Raw genomic sequence first — 24,013 nt, 5'->3', positions numbered from 1 at the left:
TTGCACATCTAAAAAACAGTGAATTTAATGTTATGAGAATTATAGCTCAAAGACACAAGCAAAAAGAAAGAGAACAATGAGTATAGTATGTTATCATTTGTGTGAAGACTAAGTAAGTAATAATAGTAATGGTTTATAATATTTCAGATTGGCTTGGCTGAACTACATTTCCAAGAATTCCCTTTCTTGTATGGTTCCAGTTTGGATGGGTAATGAGTTACTTTAACTTTAATTTTGTTGAAGGTTTCATGGGCAGAAGTAAAGCCCTTTTTAAAAAGATTTTATTTACTTTTATTTTTTTAGAAAGAGGGGAAGGGGGGAGAAAGGGAGGTTGAGAAACACCGACATAAGACAGAAACACCAATCAGTTTCCTCTCGTACACTTCCCGACTGGGCCTGGGCTGTGTGCCTTTCCCAGGAAGCGAACCTGTGACCTTTCATTTTGTGGGTCGATGTCCCATGGACTAAGCCACGCCAGTCAGAACGAAAGTAAAGCCATTTCTGAGTGTTGGCTCCAGGTCACCATGTGATCTTGTAGCTCACATGTATGGTTGGTGATCTGGGACTCATGTGGTCCATGTCGATGGCCAATGGGCCTGCAACTGTTCCAACTTCTTTCAGCTTTGCTGCTGTGCAGGCAGTTCTGTACATGAGGCAGCTGGGATTTCAGGACACTGACCTCATCAGGTTTGGATGCAGTGAGAACTGACATGGATCGTAGGCCAATCTCATGGATTCCATTTCATGCCCACGAGTTTGGATTCTTCGGTGCCATTCCCCACCTAATGCTCATTTTCCCTTCTCCAACTCTCTCAGTTCTGTTCCACTGATCTACACGACCCCACCATCTTGTCTTTTCTAGCCTCATAGTCCCACTCATAGTTTGTCTTTCATAAATTTCTCTATTAATTATACACTCAAACCTGTGGCAGCAAAGCTTTGGGAGAAAATGGCAGCTTGCATTCAATGTATGGGAGGTTGGGCTACCATCAAGAATGACAGTAAGCTCTTCAAAGAATATAACCATGAGGTTTTTAGTTTTGGACCCTTTAGTTTTGGAGCCTCAAGGTTTAGATCCAGCAGAATACATTATAGATCTCAATCTACAGTTATAAAACAGATAAATTACACACGTATGAGTAAGTGAATGAACAAGAGCTTAATATCAGCTTTGTGTTTCAACAGTGGCCATCACCACATGCCAAAGTTGGCCCTGATTTCACCGCAGCCTCCGTTTAGTTTCTCCCCATTAAGGCTGTGCTCGTTTTCACAGTTTTTCTCTTGTCAGTCATGTTGCTTCCTCTGCTGCACCTGTCAATGCCCTGGCATGTGAAACCTGCAACATACAATTTGATCATCCCCTGGAGATCAATGGATATCACTGTGGCTTTCTGCTGCTTTCTGTTCCTGTCCCTAACCTAGTATATATCTTTAATACTTTAATTGTCATAAACTATTCAGTATCACTCTGACAACTTGACTAGACAGCACAAAGATGGTTCTAGTCAGGTGTACTGTAAGCACATTTGGAAAAATTAAAGGCATATATTTTTTATTTTATTGAATTTATTGGGGTGATTTGGGTTAATAAAATTATGTAGGTTTCAGGTATGATTTCACTTTTATGTAGAATCTAATGAACACAGGTATAATGTAAAATTATTGAAATAACCAATATAAGAGTTTTCAAAGAGTAATTGATTATTACATATAATTGAACCAAAATTAAAAACAAAATAAGAAATATTAGAATTGTCATAGTAAGTGCAAAAAGGTAACTGTAAAATTTTACATTAAATTATTCTCTGCATATTAAAATAGAATAAACTAAAAAGAGACAAGGATCCATTTTCTACCATATAGGTATTTATTTTGTATTTCTTAGCAGAAAGTATTATTACATTTAATTTCTTCAGTGATTAACTTTATTATTATTCAAATAGGTAACAACCTAACTAAACTTAAAACAATAACTGATGTTTATTATTAGAAATATCAACTTATTCATCACATATACAGATACATATATGCACATGCATATTTTAATTCAGTTCTAGTATTTCATGTGACTTAATAATAATTTAATATTTTAATAATTTAAAATAATTATAAAATAAGGAATCAGTGTTTTGGAAATATATCCCTGTAAATGTGAAAGTTTTAGTTTTCTTATTTAACAAAAACTGTAGTTTTCAGTTTTATCAATAGATGGCACTACTATTTACCATATTTTTTGCTACACTATAACTTAAAATATTTGCTGAAATATATCAGTTGATAAAATAATGTATTTTCTTCCTTCTAAACACTGACTTTCCATAAACAATTTGTTATCTCCTTAATATACTGATATTAGTTAAAAAGGCTCACTTTCAAAAGTAATACTAAAATTTTTAATATATGATAATTACTGTATAATACAATAAATTTTACTGTATAATTACAGTATATTATTACTGTATAATCCACAAAATTTTCCAGATTCTTTGTAAGAAATTTTTGTGTTATTTTTAAGGCATTTTGACTTAGAGTTTATTGGGAAGATGACTATTTAATTGTAGGGATGTTACTATCATTGGATATTTTGTTTGCTTATTACTTGTTTTTTTTTAAATGGTCTCAAATAAAAAAACGAGTTGGTAGAAACTCAATATTTAATAGCATAAATTATCTAATAATGGTAATAGAGTACCATTAATTGTCACAAATGATATGTTTCTATTGTTAATTCCTTATGCAACATGACAGACAAAATTATGTACGTTTCGTCATGAACCATACTCCCAAGTAACTATTACAGATGTCAGTGTGTAGCAAATCTGTTCACACCCTCTGGAAAAGGTTATTTAAACTAATTTGTACTATCAGGAAATGTGGAGCCAAAATCAAAAAAGAGATTCTCCAGCCACTTTAGTGACAATGAAATAATCAGAGTCTTCCATTCCATGCTGATTTTTCATTTTGGGGGTACATCCTGTCTGTCTTCATAATCACATCATAATCAGCAATACTCATCATCTTTTAGCACCTGAACAACATGGAGTATCTGCAGGCACTAAACTCAGAAGTATGCTTGCCTAATAATCTCAACTAAATTAAAACACTTTTGTACTTAATGCATCCTCAGTAAGTATATTGAAATAAAATATTATGTAGTTTTTTCAGGGAAAAATGTTATTTGCCTGACCACATCTTTCTCCTGGACTCTCATCTATAATTGCTTATCTACATGAGTGTCAATCCTGCGATTCAGAGAAAGTTGAAGTAAGCCAAGGATGTTTCCTTGGTCCATTAAAAAAAAATTGATTGTATTTTCCCATTACCACTTAGTCCCCTTATCCCTCTGTCCCCCCACAGTCCCCACACTGGTGTCCATGTGCTTGAGTGTCCTTCCTCCCTTTTGCTCAATCCCTCTACCCACTAACCTCCTTGGTCCATTTCAAAACAGTTTCTCTTTGACATTTCACACACAAATTTCTGGGATTGTCTGACACCTCAACTTTCAAAAAGGCTCTGTGGGTTGGAACTATGTCTTTGCTTTTGCCACCAGAACATGTAGTTAATGATCTAACCTGCCGTGAGATCAGTTCAAGTGCTGATGCCATCGCTGGGAGGGTAGTACCACTTGAGATACAAATACCATGAACATATGTAGAGTACCCAGCTTTCACCAGTTCACATACCATGTAGTTAATTATTTATTCTAGTATGTTATAAAGTGTTCAGTTAAATAAACAAAATAGGTTAATAAAGATGTATTTACGACCCCCATTTGCAAAATATGAAACTAAGCCTATAGTGAATGCAAAGAATTTATAAAATATAACCTTGTCCTTTGGGTATCTAATTACAAATCTCTATATACATTAAAAACCTAAAAGAAAATTGGTAAACAAATCAAATTAATTACTTTTAATGAAAAAAGATGAGGAAGGGACGAGCAAAGGAACACGAATAGAAGACTCATGAACACAGACAAAGGGGGGGCACTGACCATGGGAGTGGGGGGAGCGAGATAGGTAGGGGTGAGCAATGGGGAAAAAGGGGGGACAACTGTAACTGAACAACAGTAAATAAGTAAATAATTTTTGAAAAAGAAAGCATCTAGTAATGTAGGATGTCTCATATAGAAGAGACTGTTGTGAGCGGTGGTGTTCTTTGACACCTTCACGAACATAATGAAAAGTGAATTGAGCCTTAGTCCAGAGAGAAGGAGGCCCACCCAGGCCATTACTATGCCTTGAGAACTTTAGGAATAAGTGTGTGCTGTAAGTGTAAACTGCATTGAAAAAGAAATAAAAAATGAGTAGTAAAACCCATACAAACCAATATAATAATTGTAAGTATAGGGAAAGCATAAAAAAGTGCTGATTTGTAAATACTATAAGTCTAAACACAGAAGGCGCAAAGGTAATCTGTGTTTTCCCAGGGCTCCGGCGAACAGCGCTCTATTGACTGGATTAAGTGAAGTGCTAAGTGCTGCAAACGATGTTTTGTTTCATTGTCAATTTCTAAAACGTTCTTTCCATTTGGTCAAGTTTAAAAATGACACAGGTATCAAAGAACGAAATCAAATTTACTAATATATTATATGGCACTAAAGTATACTAAATGACATAAAGATTAGTTAATATGTCCAGTCTTTTCATAAATGCCTGCATTATACTACGCTATAGTATGCTATGCTATACTATACTATGCTATACTATGTTTGGCAATTTTAAAGTGTTTTTACTCTTTTGAACTGAACCACAATTTAAGTATAATATGGAAGAAGTAGTCATAAATAGTATACATAAAATGAAAAATTCATGAAAACACCATCACCAGTAACAGTAAAACAGCACAGGCAAAAAGATTAGGCAAATTCATTAATTTACATGAAGTAAAATTTATTTTTAGAACATATGGATTAACAAGTACACATGCAAATTGCAAAAGGTGCTTAAAATCTAATTAAGCTATCTTGAGAGTGCCCTCATGCTAAATCTTTAAGATCAAATAAGCCTCATTATCACATTAACCTTCTTTCGACTCTCTTGTTATACAAGTGTCATTACATTAATTAGCCATTATACTGTTCTTTAAGTGCTGACCACCGCGTGAGTGTTTTGTAACATTTCCCAGGCTTGTATACACAGAAGTAATCTGTGAAATGCCACTCCTCTCCACCTGTATAAACCAGTCCAGTAAACTAACTCATGCTATTTTAGGTATGACTATAGATATAATCAGATCATAATTTTATGAAGGAAAATGGTCCTGTAATATTAAAAACCAAGACTCAGTCCATTCACTTACCCATACAAGCGCAAAGTTTATTCACTTATACTATAAAAAATTCTGGCTGAATGAGTCAATTGCAGGTGAATACAGAACAGTAGTATCTGTAAATGAGTCATTTACCTGAGAGATATTTTCCTACCACACACCTCTTTGATTCATGTAAAGAACTTTATCTCTCCCCAACCTTACTAAGTCCAAAAGTGAGAGAAAGGATGAAGCATCCATTCTGTGTGTTTTAAGAAAGACTGAGTGCATTCTGTTCATCCCCTTACATTTTGGGTCTGCCTGCAAATACGATGCATTTTTTTTTTCAGCTCTCTTAGCAAAATCAGTGGTATTGGCTCTGCTTCCATATGCTGAGGTCAATAGCAATGTTCATGACTTGGTGGACAAATTAAATCATAGCAATTAAATAATTTCCTTATATTTCAACCACATTCTTTAACAGCTTTTTTTGTAATGCAGATATTTTGTTCTTTGTATGGCTGTCTACTGCATTTTTCTTTTAGTTTGTTCTGAAGACAAGATCACAAGAGACTGTTGATACTACTGATCTCCTAAACGCCCAGTATCTGATGTTTTAGGATACCTCGTGAATCTTATGAAAATTGTGGTTGACACACTACAACTAGGGGGAAATCGCAGCATTTGATGTGGCTCCAGTGGGTAACTTAGCCCTGGTCGTAAGCGTCTTGAAGCTGATTTTAAAAAAAATAGTAACAAGGTTGGCTTCTATATGCTGCAGCCTCAGCTCCTGGTTTCAAGGCCTAAGCTTTAATGAATATAAGCTAATTAAATTTGATCTCATTGAGTGACATGTTTTTCCACAAATGAATAGTCCTGTTCATGCAAGCAGAACTGTGTCTAAAAAGAACACACCTTAGGAAGCAGGTCACACTGTGTGAACTGCCATAGTTCAGCTTTGAATTACACAGGTACACTTGGGCCTGGTATTTCAACCAAGGTTAAAGCAGGGAAGGGTTCTCTGTTATGTATCAGTGAGTGGCTTTTACTGTGTTTCTCAACCAGGTACTTTGTTTCCTAAGGCAGCTCATTTCCATTAATGTTACAAAACACTAAGTATAGATCATGGCTTTAAGTTATTAGTAGCAGCCCTAGGTAGGCAGGTCTGACCTGACTTGCCCCAATACTATTAACTACCATTAGTTACAAAGCAGGGGTCTTACAGAGCTAAATTTTTATAAAGTAGGGCTTGTTCAAAGGCTCCTGGGTACCAGCGCATGGTTATGTGGTAACAAGTACAAGTACTTCCCAATTTTCAAAAGTTCACATTACACGGCTTTGCTTTTACACAAGACCTACACCAGCACCTGTTTCCCCTCACTGTCACAGAGGCAGCGCACACCCAGAACAGTCAGAGTGGTTCCACCAAGCTCCTTCCCTGGGAACGAAGGTCAACATCACACCATCAACACCAGAGCTTTGGACCATGTCTGTGAGCACCTGTGCTTTACCTCCATGTGTTTTGTGCATCCATTAGAAGGATTTGTCCTAAGGCAATTGCTTGTTTATTTTACATCATTTCAGTTTATAGAAAGTTTCATAGGAATGTTCTACTTTCAGAGAGTGGGGGAAATCCGGACTCCAGTTTTCTCATTTATATAAACTTTAGCATGGGTTTAGATGGAAAAGATTTACAGTATTTCTTCACCCCCCCAAAAGCTACATATTTTATGAATAAATAAATGCAACACAAAAGTTTCTTAATTTAGAGAAAGAACTCTCACAGTCTCGATAGAAACAAAACATAAAGCCTAAAACAGCAATTGGACTTCCACACCGTCACTGCCTCTAAGAATTAGATTTGCTGAGAATGTCAAGGAGAAACTGAAGTTTCATCAGGATACGAGCAGTAGAACATAAGAATAAAATCAAGAAAGAAAGACTGATTAAACTAGATAGAAATTACTTAGGGGGACACTTAGAGGACAGAGCAGCCAGAGGTGAAAAAAAATAAAATTAGATCTTGAAGTGCAATTCACACGCGGACGCGCACACACACTCTGTGAAGCAGCGACTCTTAAAAAAGGCACTTTTAAACAACGAGGAAACATTTTAGTTGCCTATTTAGTAAAACCATAGGTAATCCCAGCAATCTGATAGCAGAGGAGAGGGGGAAAAAATCTCAGATAGCAGACTAAAGTAATTCTTCAGTGGGATACTGAACCAGGAACTAATAAGGAGCACTTATTCACATATTCATGTGTACTGATCCAGTAAATATTTATTGAGTCATACCTATGCACAAGGTACTGTAATAAGCACCTAAAGGCAGAGGGAGAGAGAGAGAGAAGAGTGAAGGAGAGAGACAAAAAGATAAAGGATCTCCTCTAGTGAGAGAGACCAAAAATAAACTGTAAACATATTAAATAAGTAATTGGCCTTATCTAATTAAATCTAAGATGCTATTACTTATATACCACTAACAAAGAAAACAAATGTTGCCAGTTTAATACATTGCTTTTTATAGCCACATATTGTATAATGTATCTCTTATCAAAGATGTTAAAAATGAGGAAAAACCCAGCGTAAATAGTATATGCAACTTGGCAGAAGGTAGTAGTGTCATGGGAAACACTGAGAGAGACCTCAAGTGTGGGAAGGCGGGAACTAGTTGTAATTTTAAGTCGTATGGTCTGAATGGGCTTCACTGAGAAAGGGGCACTTAACCACAGAGTCAAAAGGGATTGAACTTGAGCCTTCTGGAAACCTAGAAAGTTTTTGTTCAGCAGAGGGAATAATCAATTACAAATGATTGTTATATTTAAGGTCAAAATGATGGTGAGCACAAAGTAGAGACGGAGTAGAGTTTGCAAAGGGGACGATAATATTGTAGGATAAGAAGTTACTGCAAAACCAGAACATTTATAGTTTTGAAGGGCACTCAAAAGACTGGCTTTTCATCTGAATGACGCTGGGAGCCACTCTAGGATTTTAAGCAGAGGAGGGATGTGATGTGACCTCGTCAATGTGAGGCTGGGATCCACACCAATAGGACTATTGTTTCCTAGATCTCCATCAAATGTTTACATAAATCGTGGGAAACAATTGTGTTAGAAAGACAAGGGCAATCTAAAATTCTCATGGCATCCTTGGGTGTATTTCAAAGTGACAGTAATTGCAGGTGGTCATGGAACTAACCTAAGTACCTAAAGGCTCATGGCCAAAAAAATCTATGGGACTGAGACTCTGAGGGAAATCACAGCCAAGATGCAACACGCTGAAAGGAATCTAGGCAAAATAATGATGGATCACGCACGGGCCTAAGTTAGATATTGTTGTAATGTAAGGAGAGCCCCTGAGTGGGATTACTCAAATCAGTAAGGACAAGGTGTAAAATATTGGTTTGAGCTGTGAATGTTTTTGGCAAACCAAATGCAATGTTTTCAAATCTCTCACTATGGCACATCCCACAGGACAACATATAGGAAATACAGGGAAACAAAAATGTATGGGTCAGAAAGGAGACAGCAATAAAATATAGGAAAACACTTATTTCAGCAGGCTGCCCTACCTAAACTAAAGGAAAGAGTCCAAATCAAGAAGATTATGAAAAGTGGCCAATTCCTTCTGAAAGAAATAATGGAACAACTAAGAGAAAGGTTACTTTTGAAATGGGGGTGGGGGGTGTAGTAGAAATAAATATATAGCACAAGGTCTAGAAACATTTTAAGCTGAGAAAATGTCATCGTGGAACTCACAGTGAGGTTTGGATCTCTGCCACTCCACTGGAAGCACAGTATTCAGAAACATTCTTATCAATTTTAGTTTCTGACTCAGTAAAAGTACAAATGCACATAATTCCATTGGGGCATTAGGTGCAAAGTGCCTATTCCCAAGGACAACATGATAGTCTTAAATGTTTTCTGAAAGAGGTGGCACTCTGCATGGTTTGATTTTTCTCCCAGAAAACTTATGAGCATTGCATTCTTGTGGCAAAATCAAGCTGGACGTACACTAAATGGATTTCCTCTTCTTTCTGAGCCCAGAACTAGCTTATTTTTCTCAGACTCCCTTACAATAGAATACACTACTTGTGAGTCCATGTGAGTCCACAAAATGGACTTGTGAGTCCATTTTTGCAGGCAAAAATTCTGTCTGCTACCATAAGGCCTGTCTTAAACATTTATTTGATGCTTCACATGTGGTCTCTTCTGTTGTTAGAAAAACAAACACAGGGGATCCAGTGGGGAACTCCAAGGTCTTAGGGAAGTGATTTTAGAACCATCTGTGGTGGAGATCGGTTTTTCCCTATAATTTTATAGCATCAGAAAATAAGAACACTTACACAGACGATGTAGCAATAAGAAATTACTATAAAGAATTTTTTTAAAGCCTACTCCTAAATTCTATGCTCTACCTCATGAACAGGTAACAAATAGTTCACGGGTTGGAGCAAAGACATGGAGCGGACCTGAATATCACGTGTTCAAGGATATTTGTTAATCTAAAGAAAAATTCAGAAATTTGGATTTACATGAAAGGGTACATGTAAGAGTCCTGTGTGTTTATTTTTTTAAAATTCTGTGAGAGATATTTAGCTATTTAAATAAAAAATAAAATGATATATGTGTTTATAACATATGTAGAAGTAAAATGTTTGTCAATATTATCAGAAGAGATGGAAAGGAGAAATCAAAGTATGCTATTTTAAGGTTTTTACTTTATATATAAAGTGGTGAAATATTTGAAGATACATGGTAATATGTTTAAGTTGTATATTATAAATATACCTTACAGCTATACTTTAAATATGAAATAAAAAGAGGTATAGTTAATAAGTCAATAGTAGAGAGAAAAGAGAATTCTAAAAGTTATGCAACCCAAAAGAAGACAGAATATGAGGAAATAATGATTATAGAACTAATGTGACCATTTGAAAACAAATAATACAATGATACCCATAAGTCCAGTCAGAATGAGCCCATCATATATAATACATGTTGAAGTTATCTCAAAGCCATAAACTTTTTAAGGATTTCTCTCACTGAAAAGTAAATTAGAGAAGACTCTGATTCTTAAGAATTTACTCATATTTAAAACTTTGGGACTTTCTATAAGACATTACAAGAGCAGAAGAATTATTTTTAGATACTAATTACTTTAGACTAATTTATTTGGAATTTTATTTATTTTTTTAAAGATATTATTTATTTATTTTTAGAGAGGGAAGGGAGGGAGAAAGAGAGAGAGAGAGAGAAACATCAATGTGTGGCTGCTGGGGGCTGTGGCCTGCAACCTATATGTGCCCTGACTGGGAATCGAACCTGCAACACTTTGGTTCGCAGCCCGTGCTCAATCCACTGAGCTACAGCAGCCAGGGCTGGAATTTTAATCTTTGAAGTTATATTTCTCTCTGGGAAATAAATTACATATTAAATTTTGAGCATTTCTATACTCTTGCTATTGCATAATTGAAGTATCTTAATATCATAATTTAATCTAATTGCAAAAGATCTGAAATGCTCTACTGAACAGTGTTAACTGGACATAATTTAGCATGGGAAATAATAGAGAGAAAGAATTTTTAGGTCTTGGAGTTAATGAATTAATGGACTGTTCTATCATATTTCAAGGGCTTCTGGAAGCAAACACAGTGCCCACAATTAGTTCTCAAAGGGAAATACAAAAGGACAGCAATAGTAACTAAGGTAAGGGCTTTTCTAAGTAAGAGTGTCCTGAAAAACACCTCCGAGAAATAATTTAGGTTCAGATAGTTGATGTGGAAAGTGATCCCAGGAAGCACAAGTTAGAGAGTGGAAAAAGACAGAGATTAAAAACACAAAGAAAGCCCTGGCTGGCGTAGCTCAGTGGATTGAATGTGGGCTGTGAACCAAAGCATCGCAGGTTCAATTCCCAGTCAGGGCACATGCCTGGGTTGCAGGCCATGGCCCCCAGCAACCACACATTAATGTTTCTCTCTCTTTCTCCCTCCCTTCCCTCTCTAAAAATAAAAATAAATAAAATCTTAAAAAAAAAAAAAACACAAAGAAAGGAAGGAAGGGAGGGAAGGAAGGAAGGAAGGAAAAATGAATAAAGGAAAAAAAAAGAAAAGAGGAAAATAAAAACAAGAAAAAGGGTGGGGTGCATTCATGAGATTCATGAGCATGTTATGACTATGAGCAAAAAGCTCAATTCCAGTGTGGACGCCTTGAAAAATTATGTACAAGGCAGGTCAGGATATTCCCACAGGATGAGTGGGAAACTGTGCTTCTTGCCCAGTGACCTGTGTCCCTTATTGGTCAAAGACTATCCCTGGGAACATTGAATTCCTAGCACATCTGAGCTACCTTGAGTGCATCTGATAAAGTTTGCTATGTCAAATAAAGCTCTAACAAAGAGGGGCAGAAAGACTGGTTTCTACAGTAACAAGCTGTCAAAAGACCTTCACCACAGTGGGGTGGCCCAAGTGGGGTTTGTAGCAAGACATCAAGATCCTGTCTGCAGGACCTCATGATGGGGAAGAGTGATTTAATACACATCTGGTCTCACTCTTTCTAAGGGAGGCACTCCCTGAGATCACCATACACTTAGTTTCAAGTCAAAATGAAGAGAACAAAGCTGGAAAATATGAGGAAGGAACATGTATTTCCACCTCTCACTTTTCTAGCCAATACAATTGTTAGAACAGTAGTTCTCAAACTTCACCATCAAAATCATCAGGTGGGTTTGTTAAACCACGGGTTGTTCCACCTCACGCCCAGAGCCTCTGGTTCATCAGGAGTGGTGCCTCTTGCCCTGATGATCTGCACTTAAAACAAGTTGCTGATTCTGCTTCCTGAAGAACCACAGCTAGAGAATCACTGAGCCTGAGGAACCCTCAAGGCTTGCGCTCTCTCTCTCTCTCTCTCTCCCTATCTTTCTTTCTATCTATTATCTATCTATCTATCTATCTATCTATCTATCTATCTATCTATATCTATCTCATCTTTCTCATCTCTTAATAACTCAGGAGGAGGAGCAGAGAAGAGAAAGAGGGCCTCCCAGTTCCTGTTTTCTGGACCTTACTGTTTGCAGGATGGTTTTATTCCCACCTGTACTTTGGCCATGCAGAAAGCGTGGCAGGGTTAGCAGGGTTAGCAGTGAAGGCTGCCTGCGAACGGACAAGAAAGTTCAATTCTATGGTGCAAAGTCTCCGGTTGTTACCTTAGACTTAAGCCACTTTCTAACTTTAAAGGAGAAAAACAAGAATGTTCTATAGAGACATCCTATAAAACCAGCAGTTTTGTGTAGAAACTTCTGACATGAGTAGAAAAAAAATACACTAGATATGATGTGTGAGGTCTTAAACAAGATGAACGGGAAATAGCAGCACAGTGTGGGTCCATTGTGAATATGGACAAGCTTCCTGCCCAGAGGGTAGTGTAAACACTGAATAACTTAAACTTTCAAACATTCTGTATCACAAGCTGAAGATCTGAAGACAATTTACTTTCTATGAAAAGAAAAAGGAAAGCATGAAATGAATTCCACTGGTAGAGTCAAGCTCCTTTGATTTATACATAATGTTTCTTCTGACAAGGACACAGGAGCACTCTCCTATTTCAATAACCTAATTTTGCATTGTTTGAAAAAAAAGCAGGGCTATTGATAGACTTTTATTTGAATTGCACAATGGGATATTTAAATAGACTTTGCACTTCAAAAACACTCTTTCATAAATTCCATTAACTTGTGGTATTTTCAGAGCTTTTTATGGTAATCAATGATATATTTTATTTTTATTACTAATTGACAAATGGTTAAGATAAATATGTCCAATTCCCTATGAAAATCTAATTTTCTAAAGGTCTTTTTAACCTTTTCCAAAAAGTGGATAGAGAGTGGAAAATGAGTTAAACTAGTTTTAGAGATTTATTAGGTCTATAAATGTGCTACATGTCTATCTAATTTGCATTTTCTTGCATTTCATTGTATTTTTCCACTGTCAATGCTCATTCCTAACTATTCTTTTGTGATTGAGCAATAACAATAGTTTGAGTAATCTCAAGTTTCCTATACTTACTTGCACACAAAAACATATATTTAAAGTTTTGCCTAGTATAGAACACCTTAAAAGCAAAGGAAAGGGAATCATCAAAAGGGGAGGAATGGTTTGTTATTTAGCAAATGTCACATAGGGCTGCTATTTTATAGCTAATCCTACCATTTCAAAATATTGTATTAGAATGTGTCATGTTAAAGAGAAAACCACAGGCCCAAAATGGTGTCACTCATGCTAAAAGCCCATGATCCCAAACCTGGGTGTAATACCTGATTTAACTGCAGTTTCAACGACTCTCAGAAATGTAATCTTAATCAGTTAAATGTTTTGGTCAAGCACCAGTAATTTGTCAGGTGGGCTGTCACCATGCCCCACAGAAAGAAGAGGCAGTTTGTACAATAAAAATCCTTCCTGTTCTCTTCCCCAAAGAAAAACATGCCCTGGCCCTAAAACAATCCTCTCTTTTCTTAATACCTCCCTTACCCTATCCTTCTTCATATAAAAACCTATACCATGTTGCACAAATCCTTGGAGCTCCCTCTAGTTGCTAGAGGAGATACTGTTTTATTTATGAACCACTTAATAAAGCCAATTAGATCTCCAAAGTTATTCAGTTGAATTTTGTTCTGTTACTATTTTGCAAAATAGTTTGACATACCAGACACTTTTGTGGCAAAGATAGCTAGTTACCTACAAAATATATTCCCCCTTCCTCCCATCTGCATAATTAATTAAATGCTTAATTGTTCAAGAAATGTACTTTGATAATCTCTGTATTTTTGAGAGGACTAACAGAAGTTATTGTTGGTGCTTCCACTAAAGTTCCTTTAAAAAAATGCTCTGTTGGGTGCCCTGGACTATTTCTTCCTTCTTCTGTCTTCTCTTTTCCTTGTGAAACTGTGAACACGATTGAAATGTTCACCACCATTTGGACAACAAGGGATGGCACGAAGAATGGAAATCGTGTCCTAACCACAATAAAGGAAGCATAGGATTTATAGTCGTTATAGACTGGCCACCCTGAATCACCTCATTGGGTCTTCTTCCATTCATGAGGGAACAGAAAAACAGTATCTTCTCTAAGGCCCTGTTATTTTGGGTCACTGTTATGGCAACTAAAGGCCATCTCTCACTGATACACACACAATGTATTTTCAACAGATTTTTAGCCTCTTCAATTAGCTTTCAATATTAATGATGATTCTTGAAATGGACTTACTGCCTCTCCTCATTGATAAAGCATCAGAACAATATTTGAATTTGATGAATTACTGTTATTTAATACTTCATTTCTCCATTTCAGCTAAAACCATAACTGGCAAGTTAGATTTAGAACCTCTGAGCTGCCTAAACATTTATCACAACTTTACGGTCCACATATTTTTAATCTCATTAAAAGTATTTCTTATAAACAGTAATTGCCAGATGCCTTAAGAAAATGCTGTGAGTGAAGGTATTGCATTTCTTTTTCTCTTGTATACCATTTTATTATTATCTGACCAATTTGAAAACTACAGTCAATTTTTTACTTCATTTCATGTTTCTCATGGTCTTGCTTCTTTCCTTACCCCACCACTTATTCTATTCTGTGGCCTCTTATTATGATCATTTTCTTATAACTTGCTTAACTTTCTTGTATGTCTCTCTCCCGCTTACTCACCTGACAAAATAAAATGCTGGTTAAGTTCAAATCATTTCTTTCTATGACTGCAAATTCACAGCCAACCACAACTGAATAAAAACATGAATGTAAATCTTCTGCTGGACTACCAGAGATCTACCCAGCATAACAACGACACACTGCTATTTTCATCACTTTCCTGTCCTGCAGGGTAATTATTTTTACATCTCTTTCCTCCCTCAAACTACTAATGTTCTCAATATTCCTCATTTTTCATAGTTGGGATGAAAAAAAATCACTCATTGCACTGAAAAAAATCACAGCAATGTGAAGAGGATTTCTTCATGCTCCCACCCTGAGTACTTGTTCCGAGTCTGTCTTGTTCAATGTTCCAACAGATTAGTTATTCATTTGCTGAACACCAACCCCTTTATGGGAATAACCATTATATCAACTCTTTAAGGACTTGACTATTGAAATAAATTATCCCCTTTTCTCTTAAATGAGCTGCATTGCATCTTTATATATCCACATGGAAACCCAGTTTCTTTAATCAGACCTTTCTACTTTCTTTCTTTCTGATGCAAAGTGGCCTCATCCAGCCCCCTGACTCACCTCCCTCCTCATTCTTTGCAAGTCCACTCCCTTCATCTTTAAGCCCTCGTGGAAATGAAGTTCTGATCAGCATCGAATAATCTTAGGAACAAACCCCTGAGTGTGCTGACTCCAGAGAGAGTTTCAGTCAAACTGAGATAACATCTAGGCCTCAGTTGTGCTTTAGCTCCAGGCCCAGAAAGTCAGAAAATGGGGAAACTGGACAAAGCAGTACCATGGCTGACTTCAGTTAGGACCAGATGCACTGACCAACTACCCACTATTTTACCATCAACCAATCAAGAGAGACCATGACCCTGCCCATGACTCTGATTCCCTTAGTCACCACGATCACTGATTTTTACCTATATAACACATCTTCCTGAAAGCTATCCAGAGCCAGGTCTTTGATCAGTAGCTCACCTGTACCCCTGGGCATGGGTCACTTCTTAAAAATAAACCCTTACTTTAATTGTTGGAAGTTCCTGTTTGTGTCTTAATGGACTTTGGTGAACACATGCAAATGGACCCCTTTGGTCTGGGAACATTTACTAAATTGTTTATCTCAGTGTAAAAGGCGATCACATCTGCAATTTACAAAACTCCCTCCCTTGACCATGCCTCTCCCACATGCAGCTCCCACAGGGCTTTCTCTCTGGTCACTTTCGACTAATGTTCAGCAAAGATAGTGTAATTGTTCCTCTTTCCAAACTCCATCCCTCATGAAGACACTTCTATCAAGGGTTTTGAAGCAGATTACATGTAGCAGGAGGTAATAGAAGAGTCTGGCTTCCCTCCCAGGTTTAGGGATCTATGTTCCTAGGAAAGGGAAAGCATTAGTGCCCAGCCTAGGCAATCCCTCCCAAGGCAGGTCTTCGTTTTGTTTTGTTTTGTTCCTGCAGTGTCAGTTACCTGCAGTCAACAGTGGTCCAAAAATACTAAAAGAAAATTTCTAGAAATAAACAATCCATACATTTTAAAATACATATACATCTGAGCAGTGTAATGAAATCCCTAGCAGTCCCACTACACCTGCTCAGAACATAAATCATCCCTTTGTCCACTGTCTCCACACTGTGTGCTCCAAGGTCATCCATCACTTAGTAGCCAACTTCGTTATCAGATCACCTGTCATGGTATCAAAGTGCTTGTGTTTGAATAATCTTTATATGACTTAATAATGGCTTCAAAGCTCAAGAGTAGTGATGTTGATGATTCGAATAGGCCAAAGAGAAGTTAGAAAGTGCTTCCATGAAGTGAAAAGGTAGAAGCTCTCAATTTAAAAAGGACAGAAAAGAATTATATGCTGAAGTTGCTAAGATCTACAGTAAGAGTGTATCTCTTGCCTGTGAAACTGTGAAGACGACAAAAAAAAAAAAATCCTGCTAGCTTTGCTGTCAGCCTCAAACAGCCAAAGTTATAGCCACAGTATGTGATCAGTGTTTAGTTAGAGCATTAACTCTGTGGGAAGAAAACACGAACAGAAAGCGTGTTCCGATTAATGGGGACACTGAGCCCACACACAGACTTCAGCAAGGGACACCCTGAAAGGAGTGACCATATTCACATAATTTTTATTACAGCATATTGTTATGTGTTCTACCATATTTTTTGGACCACAGGACACACCTGGGTTTTAGAGGAGGAAAATAGGAAAAAAAATTTGAAGCAAAAAATGTGGTAAAATATTTAATAACATAAATAACATAATATTTCACCAATGTAAATGTAAACAGAACTCAATATCAGCATTAACAACCATTATTCCTGCCTAACTTGGGGAGAAAAAAGTACGTCTTACAGTCCAAAAAATATGGTATTTTATTATTAGTTATTGTTGTTCATCTGTTACTGTGCCTAATTTATAAATTAAAATATATCATAGTTATGTACATGCAGAAAAACACATAGTATATATAGGGCTCAGTACATATGCACTTTCAGGCATACACAGGGGGTCTATTCTCTGCAGATAAGAGGGGATCGCTGTATTGAATCCCTCTTAATTAATTCATAATGTTGAGACTGATAGTGGGGGTGATGGAGCCCTGAAACCTCAATATGTCTTTATTCCCATATTCTACTTAAGAAAAGCCCTTGATGGTATAGCTCAGTTATATGGGCATCACCCCACAAACTATAGGGTAGTAGGTTCAATTCCCAGTCAGATCATACGCTTGGGTTGTGGGTTTGGTCCCCAGTCAGGGCATATGCAGGCAGCAACAATCAATGCTTTTCTCTCACATTGATGTTTCTCTCTCTCTCTTTCTTCCTCCCTTCCCCTCTCCTGGAACATTTTTTTTTTTTAAATAAGCATAGTCCTTAAAAAAAAAAGAAAGAAAGAAAAACCTGAGATCAGAAGGTATACAGTTCACACAGAAGAGAATGAACTAGGAAAACTGCATTTTCCCAATGCAATTCAGGGCACACTTTGCAACAGGAAAGCCTGGAGTTTGGCTCAAAGTCTTTTCCTGGGCTCCCATTGAAGCATGGCTAATGAGTGAGGTGTGTAAGAAGCCTGCACATGAATCAGGAGAAGAAACTCCCAAAGAACAGCCATTTACAATGGCTCTCATGTTTCATTAGGCAGCATCATTACATGGAAACTCGTCAAAATGCAGATTTCAAATGAAATTTCAGGAAAGCGCTTGCAAAGTCAGAGTTCTATATTTCTGATCATTTTTTTTTTTCATGCGATTCTGATGCAGGTAGCACATGAGCCATGCATTGCTCTACAACCTGGGGAGAACTCTAACATGGTGTGGGCCTTAGACTGGGGCACAAGTGAGGGAGAAGTTTAAGCACCGTGCCAAGGTACACTGGGGTGAAAAGAAATAATATTCTCAGAGATGTAGAGAGCGGGCAGACTCTAGTAGCAGCTGTTCTTTGCTAATCCTCCATATACATTCTTGGTTTCAGAAACAAGCAGGCTGTCTTTCAAACTATCCAACCTATTCCCTGGGTTTTCCTGGGTCTGTGCTGGGCTTTCCTGCTATCCTATCCCTTTCTTGGAATTTTCAGGGTTTTAAATCCTTATCCTAGGCAATACTTTTCCCGGATTTTCTCTGCCTAGACTCCTCCCATTTGTGATCTCCATTTTGATACTCTCTGCACAGGCCTCAAAGTTGTGTTTCATTGTCTAGCTTCTACTGAGCACGTACTCAGCAAAGGAATTTCCCTGTCACTCTTTACCCCTTCCTCCGGGTAACCTGGGTGAATGAACCAGTTGTTCCTCAGGGAGATGATGAAATTGGTCTTTCCTGCTTGATTGAGGATTAACATCCCTTGGGCAGAGGATGTGGCAATTCCCTGAGCTGTCTGTAAAGTTGACTTTCCCACTTAATTGGTTTAATGTCTGATTCCATTTGCTGCCTTCCTTTGTTACTAACTAACCAACTACCTTCTGTAACACCAAGATTTTGTGTCCTCAGGTAGGTGCAAATGCTGTATCTGAAAGTCCAGCTCCAAACATCTGACACTAGTGAGAACAACAAGCATCAACTCCTCCCTATCTTGCCTGCTTTCTTCACTGGTTTTCTTGAAAGTTGATTTCCAAGCTATGATATTGTGATTTACAGTAAAAAATATTTTCTTTTCAACCCCATTTCTGGCATAGGGCTACCAGAACCTGGGAATTTCCTAAGTGTTAAGACTAATAAACATGACTTTTGTTATGTTAATGAGTCAACTTTTTAGACCCCACCCTACTGTGGTGGCTTGTTGCCAGGAAAACCAACAATGTGATCAGAGGTTTGCAACTTCCTATCCTCCCACATTCAGGGAAGGAAGAGGGATTGGAGAATGAGGTCAATTTTCTATGGCCAATGACTAAGTAAAGAGACCTCCATAAAAGCCCAGGAGAACAGCTCCATGGTCCTGTTTTTGGAGAGCTTCTCCAGTAAGGACCCAGAATGCTTCCATGTACCACCATGCCAAGTCCCATGCTCCTGGAGAGCAGAAGCTCTGTTGTTTGGGACTCCAGCCTTTGTATCTCTTTGTTGGGAACTGCCCTGCCTGGTTTCAGAAGCTGTAACCCCCTCTAAGGCTAAGGCTGAGAGAGCGACCATGGACCATAAGCCACCAAGGAGACAAAAGCTTATCTCCCTAGCAGGAGCTCACTTCTGCTCCTTTTACTTCATCATAACTGGCCTCCAATGCTTGGTCGGTTAGCCAATGACGGGTAAGATTCACCAACAGGGGAACAATCTAAGACAGGCACGATCATGTGGGAGGCCCCCAAGGAAGGACTTTGGGGGCTACAGCAAAAGGGAGTGATGGACCCTTGTCCCTGGGCTTTGACAAAGCCTGAGTTCTCATTGTCTGAGAGAAATCTCCTAATCTCTTGGCTGCCTTACTTCCCTTGTTCCACCTAAGCCTGAAACAATGACAAAGGGTGGTGCAGCCCTGTGCTGGAAAGGGTGGGTTCCCCAGGCAATCAGGCCTAAGAAAGAATATGTAAAATTCTGTGAAACCTGCTTTGTTTAGAATGCTCTCAATTAAATGATAAGGGTCCAAACTAGAAGTAAGTTTGTTCCTCAAAGTCTTACAGCTCTTTAGCTATCTGACGCTGACTGAAAATAAGTCCTCAGGGTTCCTTGTTATCTATTGTTTGACCCTTACTGCCTGACAATGATAAATGAGCTTTATCTCTATTCCTGTGCAAATGAACCCAATAAAAGCCCACTGAGGAAAAGGCTCTTGGCCCTTCTCCTTTGAGAGATTGGCCACCTTCCCTCCCCAAGCAGATCATGTCTTGGTAGACTTATTCTCATCCATGACAGCCGGGGGTCCCTGTGGGTAGAGCCCCCCCACAGCATCTCTTCACCTGCTATTGACCCGTATTCTCTAGTATCCTCTAGTAAGTATCCTTTGTAATAAGTTGGTAATCTACTCATGTATTTCCCTGAGTCTTGTGAAGTGTTCTAGTAAATTAACTGATCCCAATGAGAGGTTTGTGGAAACCTCTGTTTGTCAGATGACAACCTGGACTTGCAAATGGCATTCTGAGTTGGAGGGGGACACTGGAATCTATACTGAGTTGGTCAAAAGCACAGAAAACAGTCTGGGCTTGTAGCTGGTATCTGACTTATATGTCTGTGTGAAGGGATTGGTAGTCATGGGGGACTAAAACCTTTATCTGTGGAATCTGATTCTATTTTTGGGTAGACAGTGTCATAATTGAGTGGAGTTCTTGGACATCCTGCAGGTGTCCAAGAGCTGTTTGTTGATGTGTAGAGGAACATCCTCCCCACACACACACACGGTAATTGGGCTCAGGAAACCAATCACCAAGCCTTCAGCTGTGCCTGTTTGCCAACTGGGTTAGCACCCAAACTCAGCATAGATTTGCTTCTGTTGAATGCCAACAATAATCAAACCATGAACTCTCAACTCTCAACCTTTCCCCCAACATTTTCTTAATTGATTCCAGGACACCTATTTCCCATCACAGGGTGCTCATCCTACGTCTTCTTTTCTCCACTTGTTAACTTTAGCTCCAAGGTTCAAACTTCACATCCATCTATACTCACTCCTAAGGTGGCCTCTTCAAGCTTAGATTTGTGGCTTTAAATAAAGTCTATGCACTTTGATATTAACTAAATATATAGCTTTAGCCTGTCACTATGTTCCAATCTCCACACTTGTGTATTAACTTGCATAGTTGACTTCCATCTGGATAACAATATTAAAGTTAAACTGTTGTTAAAACCATACAAAACAAAACAAAACAAAACAAAACATATTAATCTCACTCAGTCTCTAAAGGTGCTTCTTCTTTGTTGCAGTTTATACCATGATCACAGCTAAATGCTTCTGTAGGGTCCAGAATAAGTCACCCCAAGATGTGTTTCTGCAATATGCAGATTGTTTTGTGAGGAAGGCAACTTTAGCCACTGTTTAAGAGAAACTTTTACACCTCTTTCTTAATTACCTAGAAGAATTTAAATTAGAGGCCTTGCCCTTAAGATTATCCAAGATAACTTCTTTTGACCTATCTACAGGGCAGGGCAAACTTCTGTTTATTAAAGATTTGTTCTCCTTTGCACCCTGGAATGACTTTGAAGCCCCCCAGGCACCTTACGTTATCCATAGCTCAGGATGTCTTACATACGCAAGTTCCTTTTCTATTTCCAAACCTCTCTTCAGTGTTTACCTAGTCTCTGGCTTTCTCATATATGTGCGATTCCCATACACATCTATTATTAAATTTTTTTCTTGTTGATCTGTCTCATGTCTATTTGATTATTAGACCAGGAAGGAAGACCTTGAGGGTAGAGGAAACAGGAATGTTTATTTCACCCCCACGCATCCTTCAAATTCCTTGGGTTAATTTTCTTTAACCTTCTTTCTCTCATGCTCACAGGCCCTTCAGGGATATCATCAGATCTACTTTCAAAATGCCTTCCAAATCTGATCACTTCTTTAGATCTTCACCATTATGCTATATTTTAAGCAGCCATTATCTCTTCCTTGGACTATTAAAATAGTTATTTGTTTAATAGACCTAAGTTCTTCCAGTCATTTTAATGTACCACTTCATACACTAAACACTTTGATCGCTTCCCATCACACTTCGAATGGGAGTCGAAATATTTAGGTCCACAGGGCTCCACGAGATCCGGCCCCAGGCCACCCCTCCAAACTCACACCTGCTGTTCTCTTCGTATTCCGTACCAACCACATGAACCACCTAGCTATTCCTTCAGAAAGGCAACAAAGTTTCTACCTACTCTTTGTAAATCACAAAGTAATTAACATATATATTAGTATGAAAATGAATCAGTGTGTATTAATCAAATATGCAATTGTATATCATCAATTCAACTAAATAACAAAAATTTGAATTCAATCAGAGGTAAATCAAAGCTCTTATTATAAGAATGGTATCAGCTTACTTGGCCAATGTTCATAGCCATTAAATTAGTATGAAATTTGCTGTGGGGAAAAAATGGTTTTCTACATTGTTAATAAGATCAACTAAGTAGATCTGATTAACATGTTTAAATGTTTATTTTTTTTCAGTTTCTAAAATTGATATGATTACCTATTTGTTGATATTCTCAAAACTAATTTCAATTTCCTGTGCTTTAATTTTTTAATTAGAAGGAGTTACTTGGCAATGATCCATGGTGAGAAAAGTGGTACAGCCTTAGAGTATTTATTCAACTCAACCACTTTTTTAATTGAAAAACATTTTGCCTTAATAATAAGTCCTAAGACTAAAAAATAAAATAAATAAAATAAAATGAAGCCTTGTCTCTCCAGTCAACTATAATATTTTTTAAATACCTAGTGAAGCAAAAAGTAATTATAGCAACCACACAATTCTTACCGTTCACTTGAAAGATGTGAGTTTGACGGATGTGTTCGTAGCCATCTGCGTAGCATGTGTAATTGCCCATGTGAGTTGTGGTAACCTTGGTAATATACAGTGACCCATCATCTCCAAAGTCCTATAGGAAACAAGAAAAATTTTAAGAAGTGAGCTGTTTGTGTTTTAATCTGTGTTTTAACAATTTACTTTTTAAAAGAGTATACTCAGGAGCAAAGTGAACAGGGTAAAATATCATTTTGAATTTTCAAAATAATAATATGTTAGTCCTATAAAGTTACAAGGCTGGTAATTATCATTTTTATATGACATGTTTTGTTTAAAAAGTATAATCTCACCCATACCATAGCTTTTTAGTATGTATTTGAAATATATGAGTTTATGTGTAAACTAGCTCAATTTCCACTTTTTTTTCTAATTTGGTTTACATATTCAATTAAATAAAATTATGCCATGACTTTTTTCTTATTTGTAGCTAAAACAATAGCTCTTAATGACATTTTTTACACTTGTAATTGTTCAAGCTTTATGACCCTTAATAACGCATTTACCCAGAAAAAAATATTAAAGCAGTGTGGTCTCATTAAATTTATAGCCATATTGCTACAGCAGGATTATTTATTTACCCAGAAACAATCAATACATTAGGAAAATATTACCATAACATTTCAAAGCTATGGGGACAATTGTATAACCCCTTTGAAAAAAGAAAGAAAAAAAATCTCACACTTATTCATCAAAATAAAATCCAAGAAGCACCCTAGGACGAGTAAAGATAAGATCTTCTCTTCCATAAAGGCAAGGAATATATAGGCAAAATTGTCAAAATCAACTTTTTCAGAACTCTGGAAATAGGCAAAAGCTCACACCAATCTACATACCATCAGCTGTAGCAATCACTTCACAGTACATGCAAAGCCAACTATCATGTCTATATGCCAATTATTTCTCCACAGCTGCCTTGGAAGCCTTAACCCACCAGCTTGGTAACTCAACATCCTAGCAGACAACTCAGGTAAGAAGTTTGGAACTCCCGCAAGGTCTCGTCTTTGTAAACATATCTACCCACAAGGACTTTATTGGGGGAAAAAGTTTAACATGACAGCTTCTTACCATGGAGGTGCTTACTGGTTGTATATAACAGTAGGTTCAACAACAAAAAAATTAAAAGGAA

General features: G+C 37.4%; 1 protein-coding gene across 5 annotated transcripts in view; it reads right to left on the bottom strand.

Annotated features, from left to right (window-relative positions):
• Positions 1–24,013, bottom strand: part of FSTL5 (follistatin like 5) — a 546,524-nt gene that overhangs the window by 116,512 nt on the left and 405,999 nt on the right. For all 5 annotated transcript variants that reach the window (XM_028519771.2, XM_028519772.2, XM_036031946.1 and 2 more), the window contains one exon: positions 22,840–22,960. In XM_028519771.2, the coding sequence (XP_028375572.1) occupies positions 22,840–22,960 (121 nt within the window). The remainder of the gene's footprint in view (positions 1–22,839; positions 22,961–24,013) is intronic.

Source organism: Phyllostomus discolor, chromosome 8 (genome assembly GCF_004126475.2).
Source record: "Phyllostomus discolor isolate MPI-MPIP mPhyDis1 chromosome 8, mPhyDis1.pri.v3, whole genome shotgun sequence".
In the NCBI taxonomy this organism is placed as follows: Eukaryota; Metazoa; Chordata; class Mammalia; order Chiroptera; family Phyllostomidae; genus Phyllostomus; species Phyllostomus discolor.
Note: the sequence above shows the minus strand (reverse complement) of the source record. Positions and strands in the feature narration are given on the sequence as shown.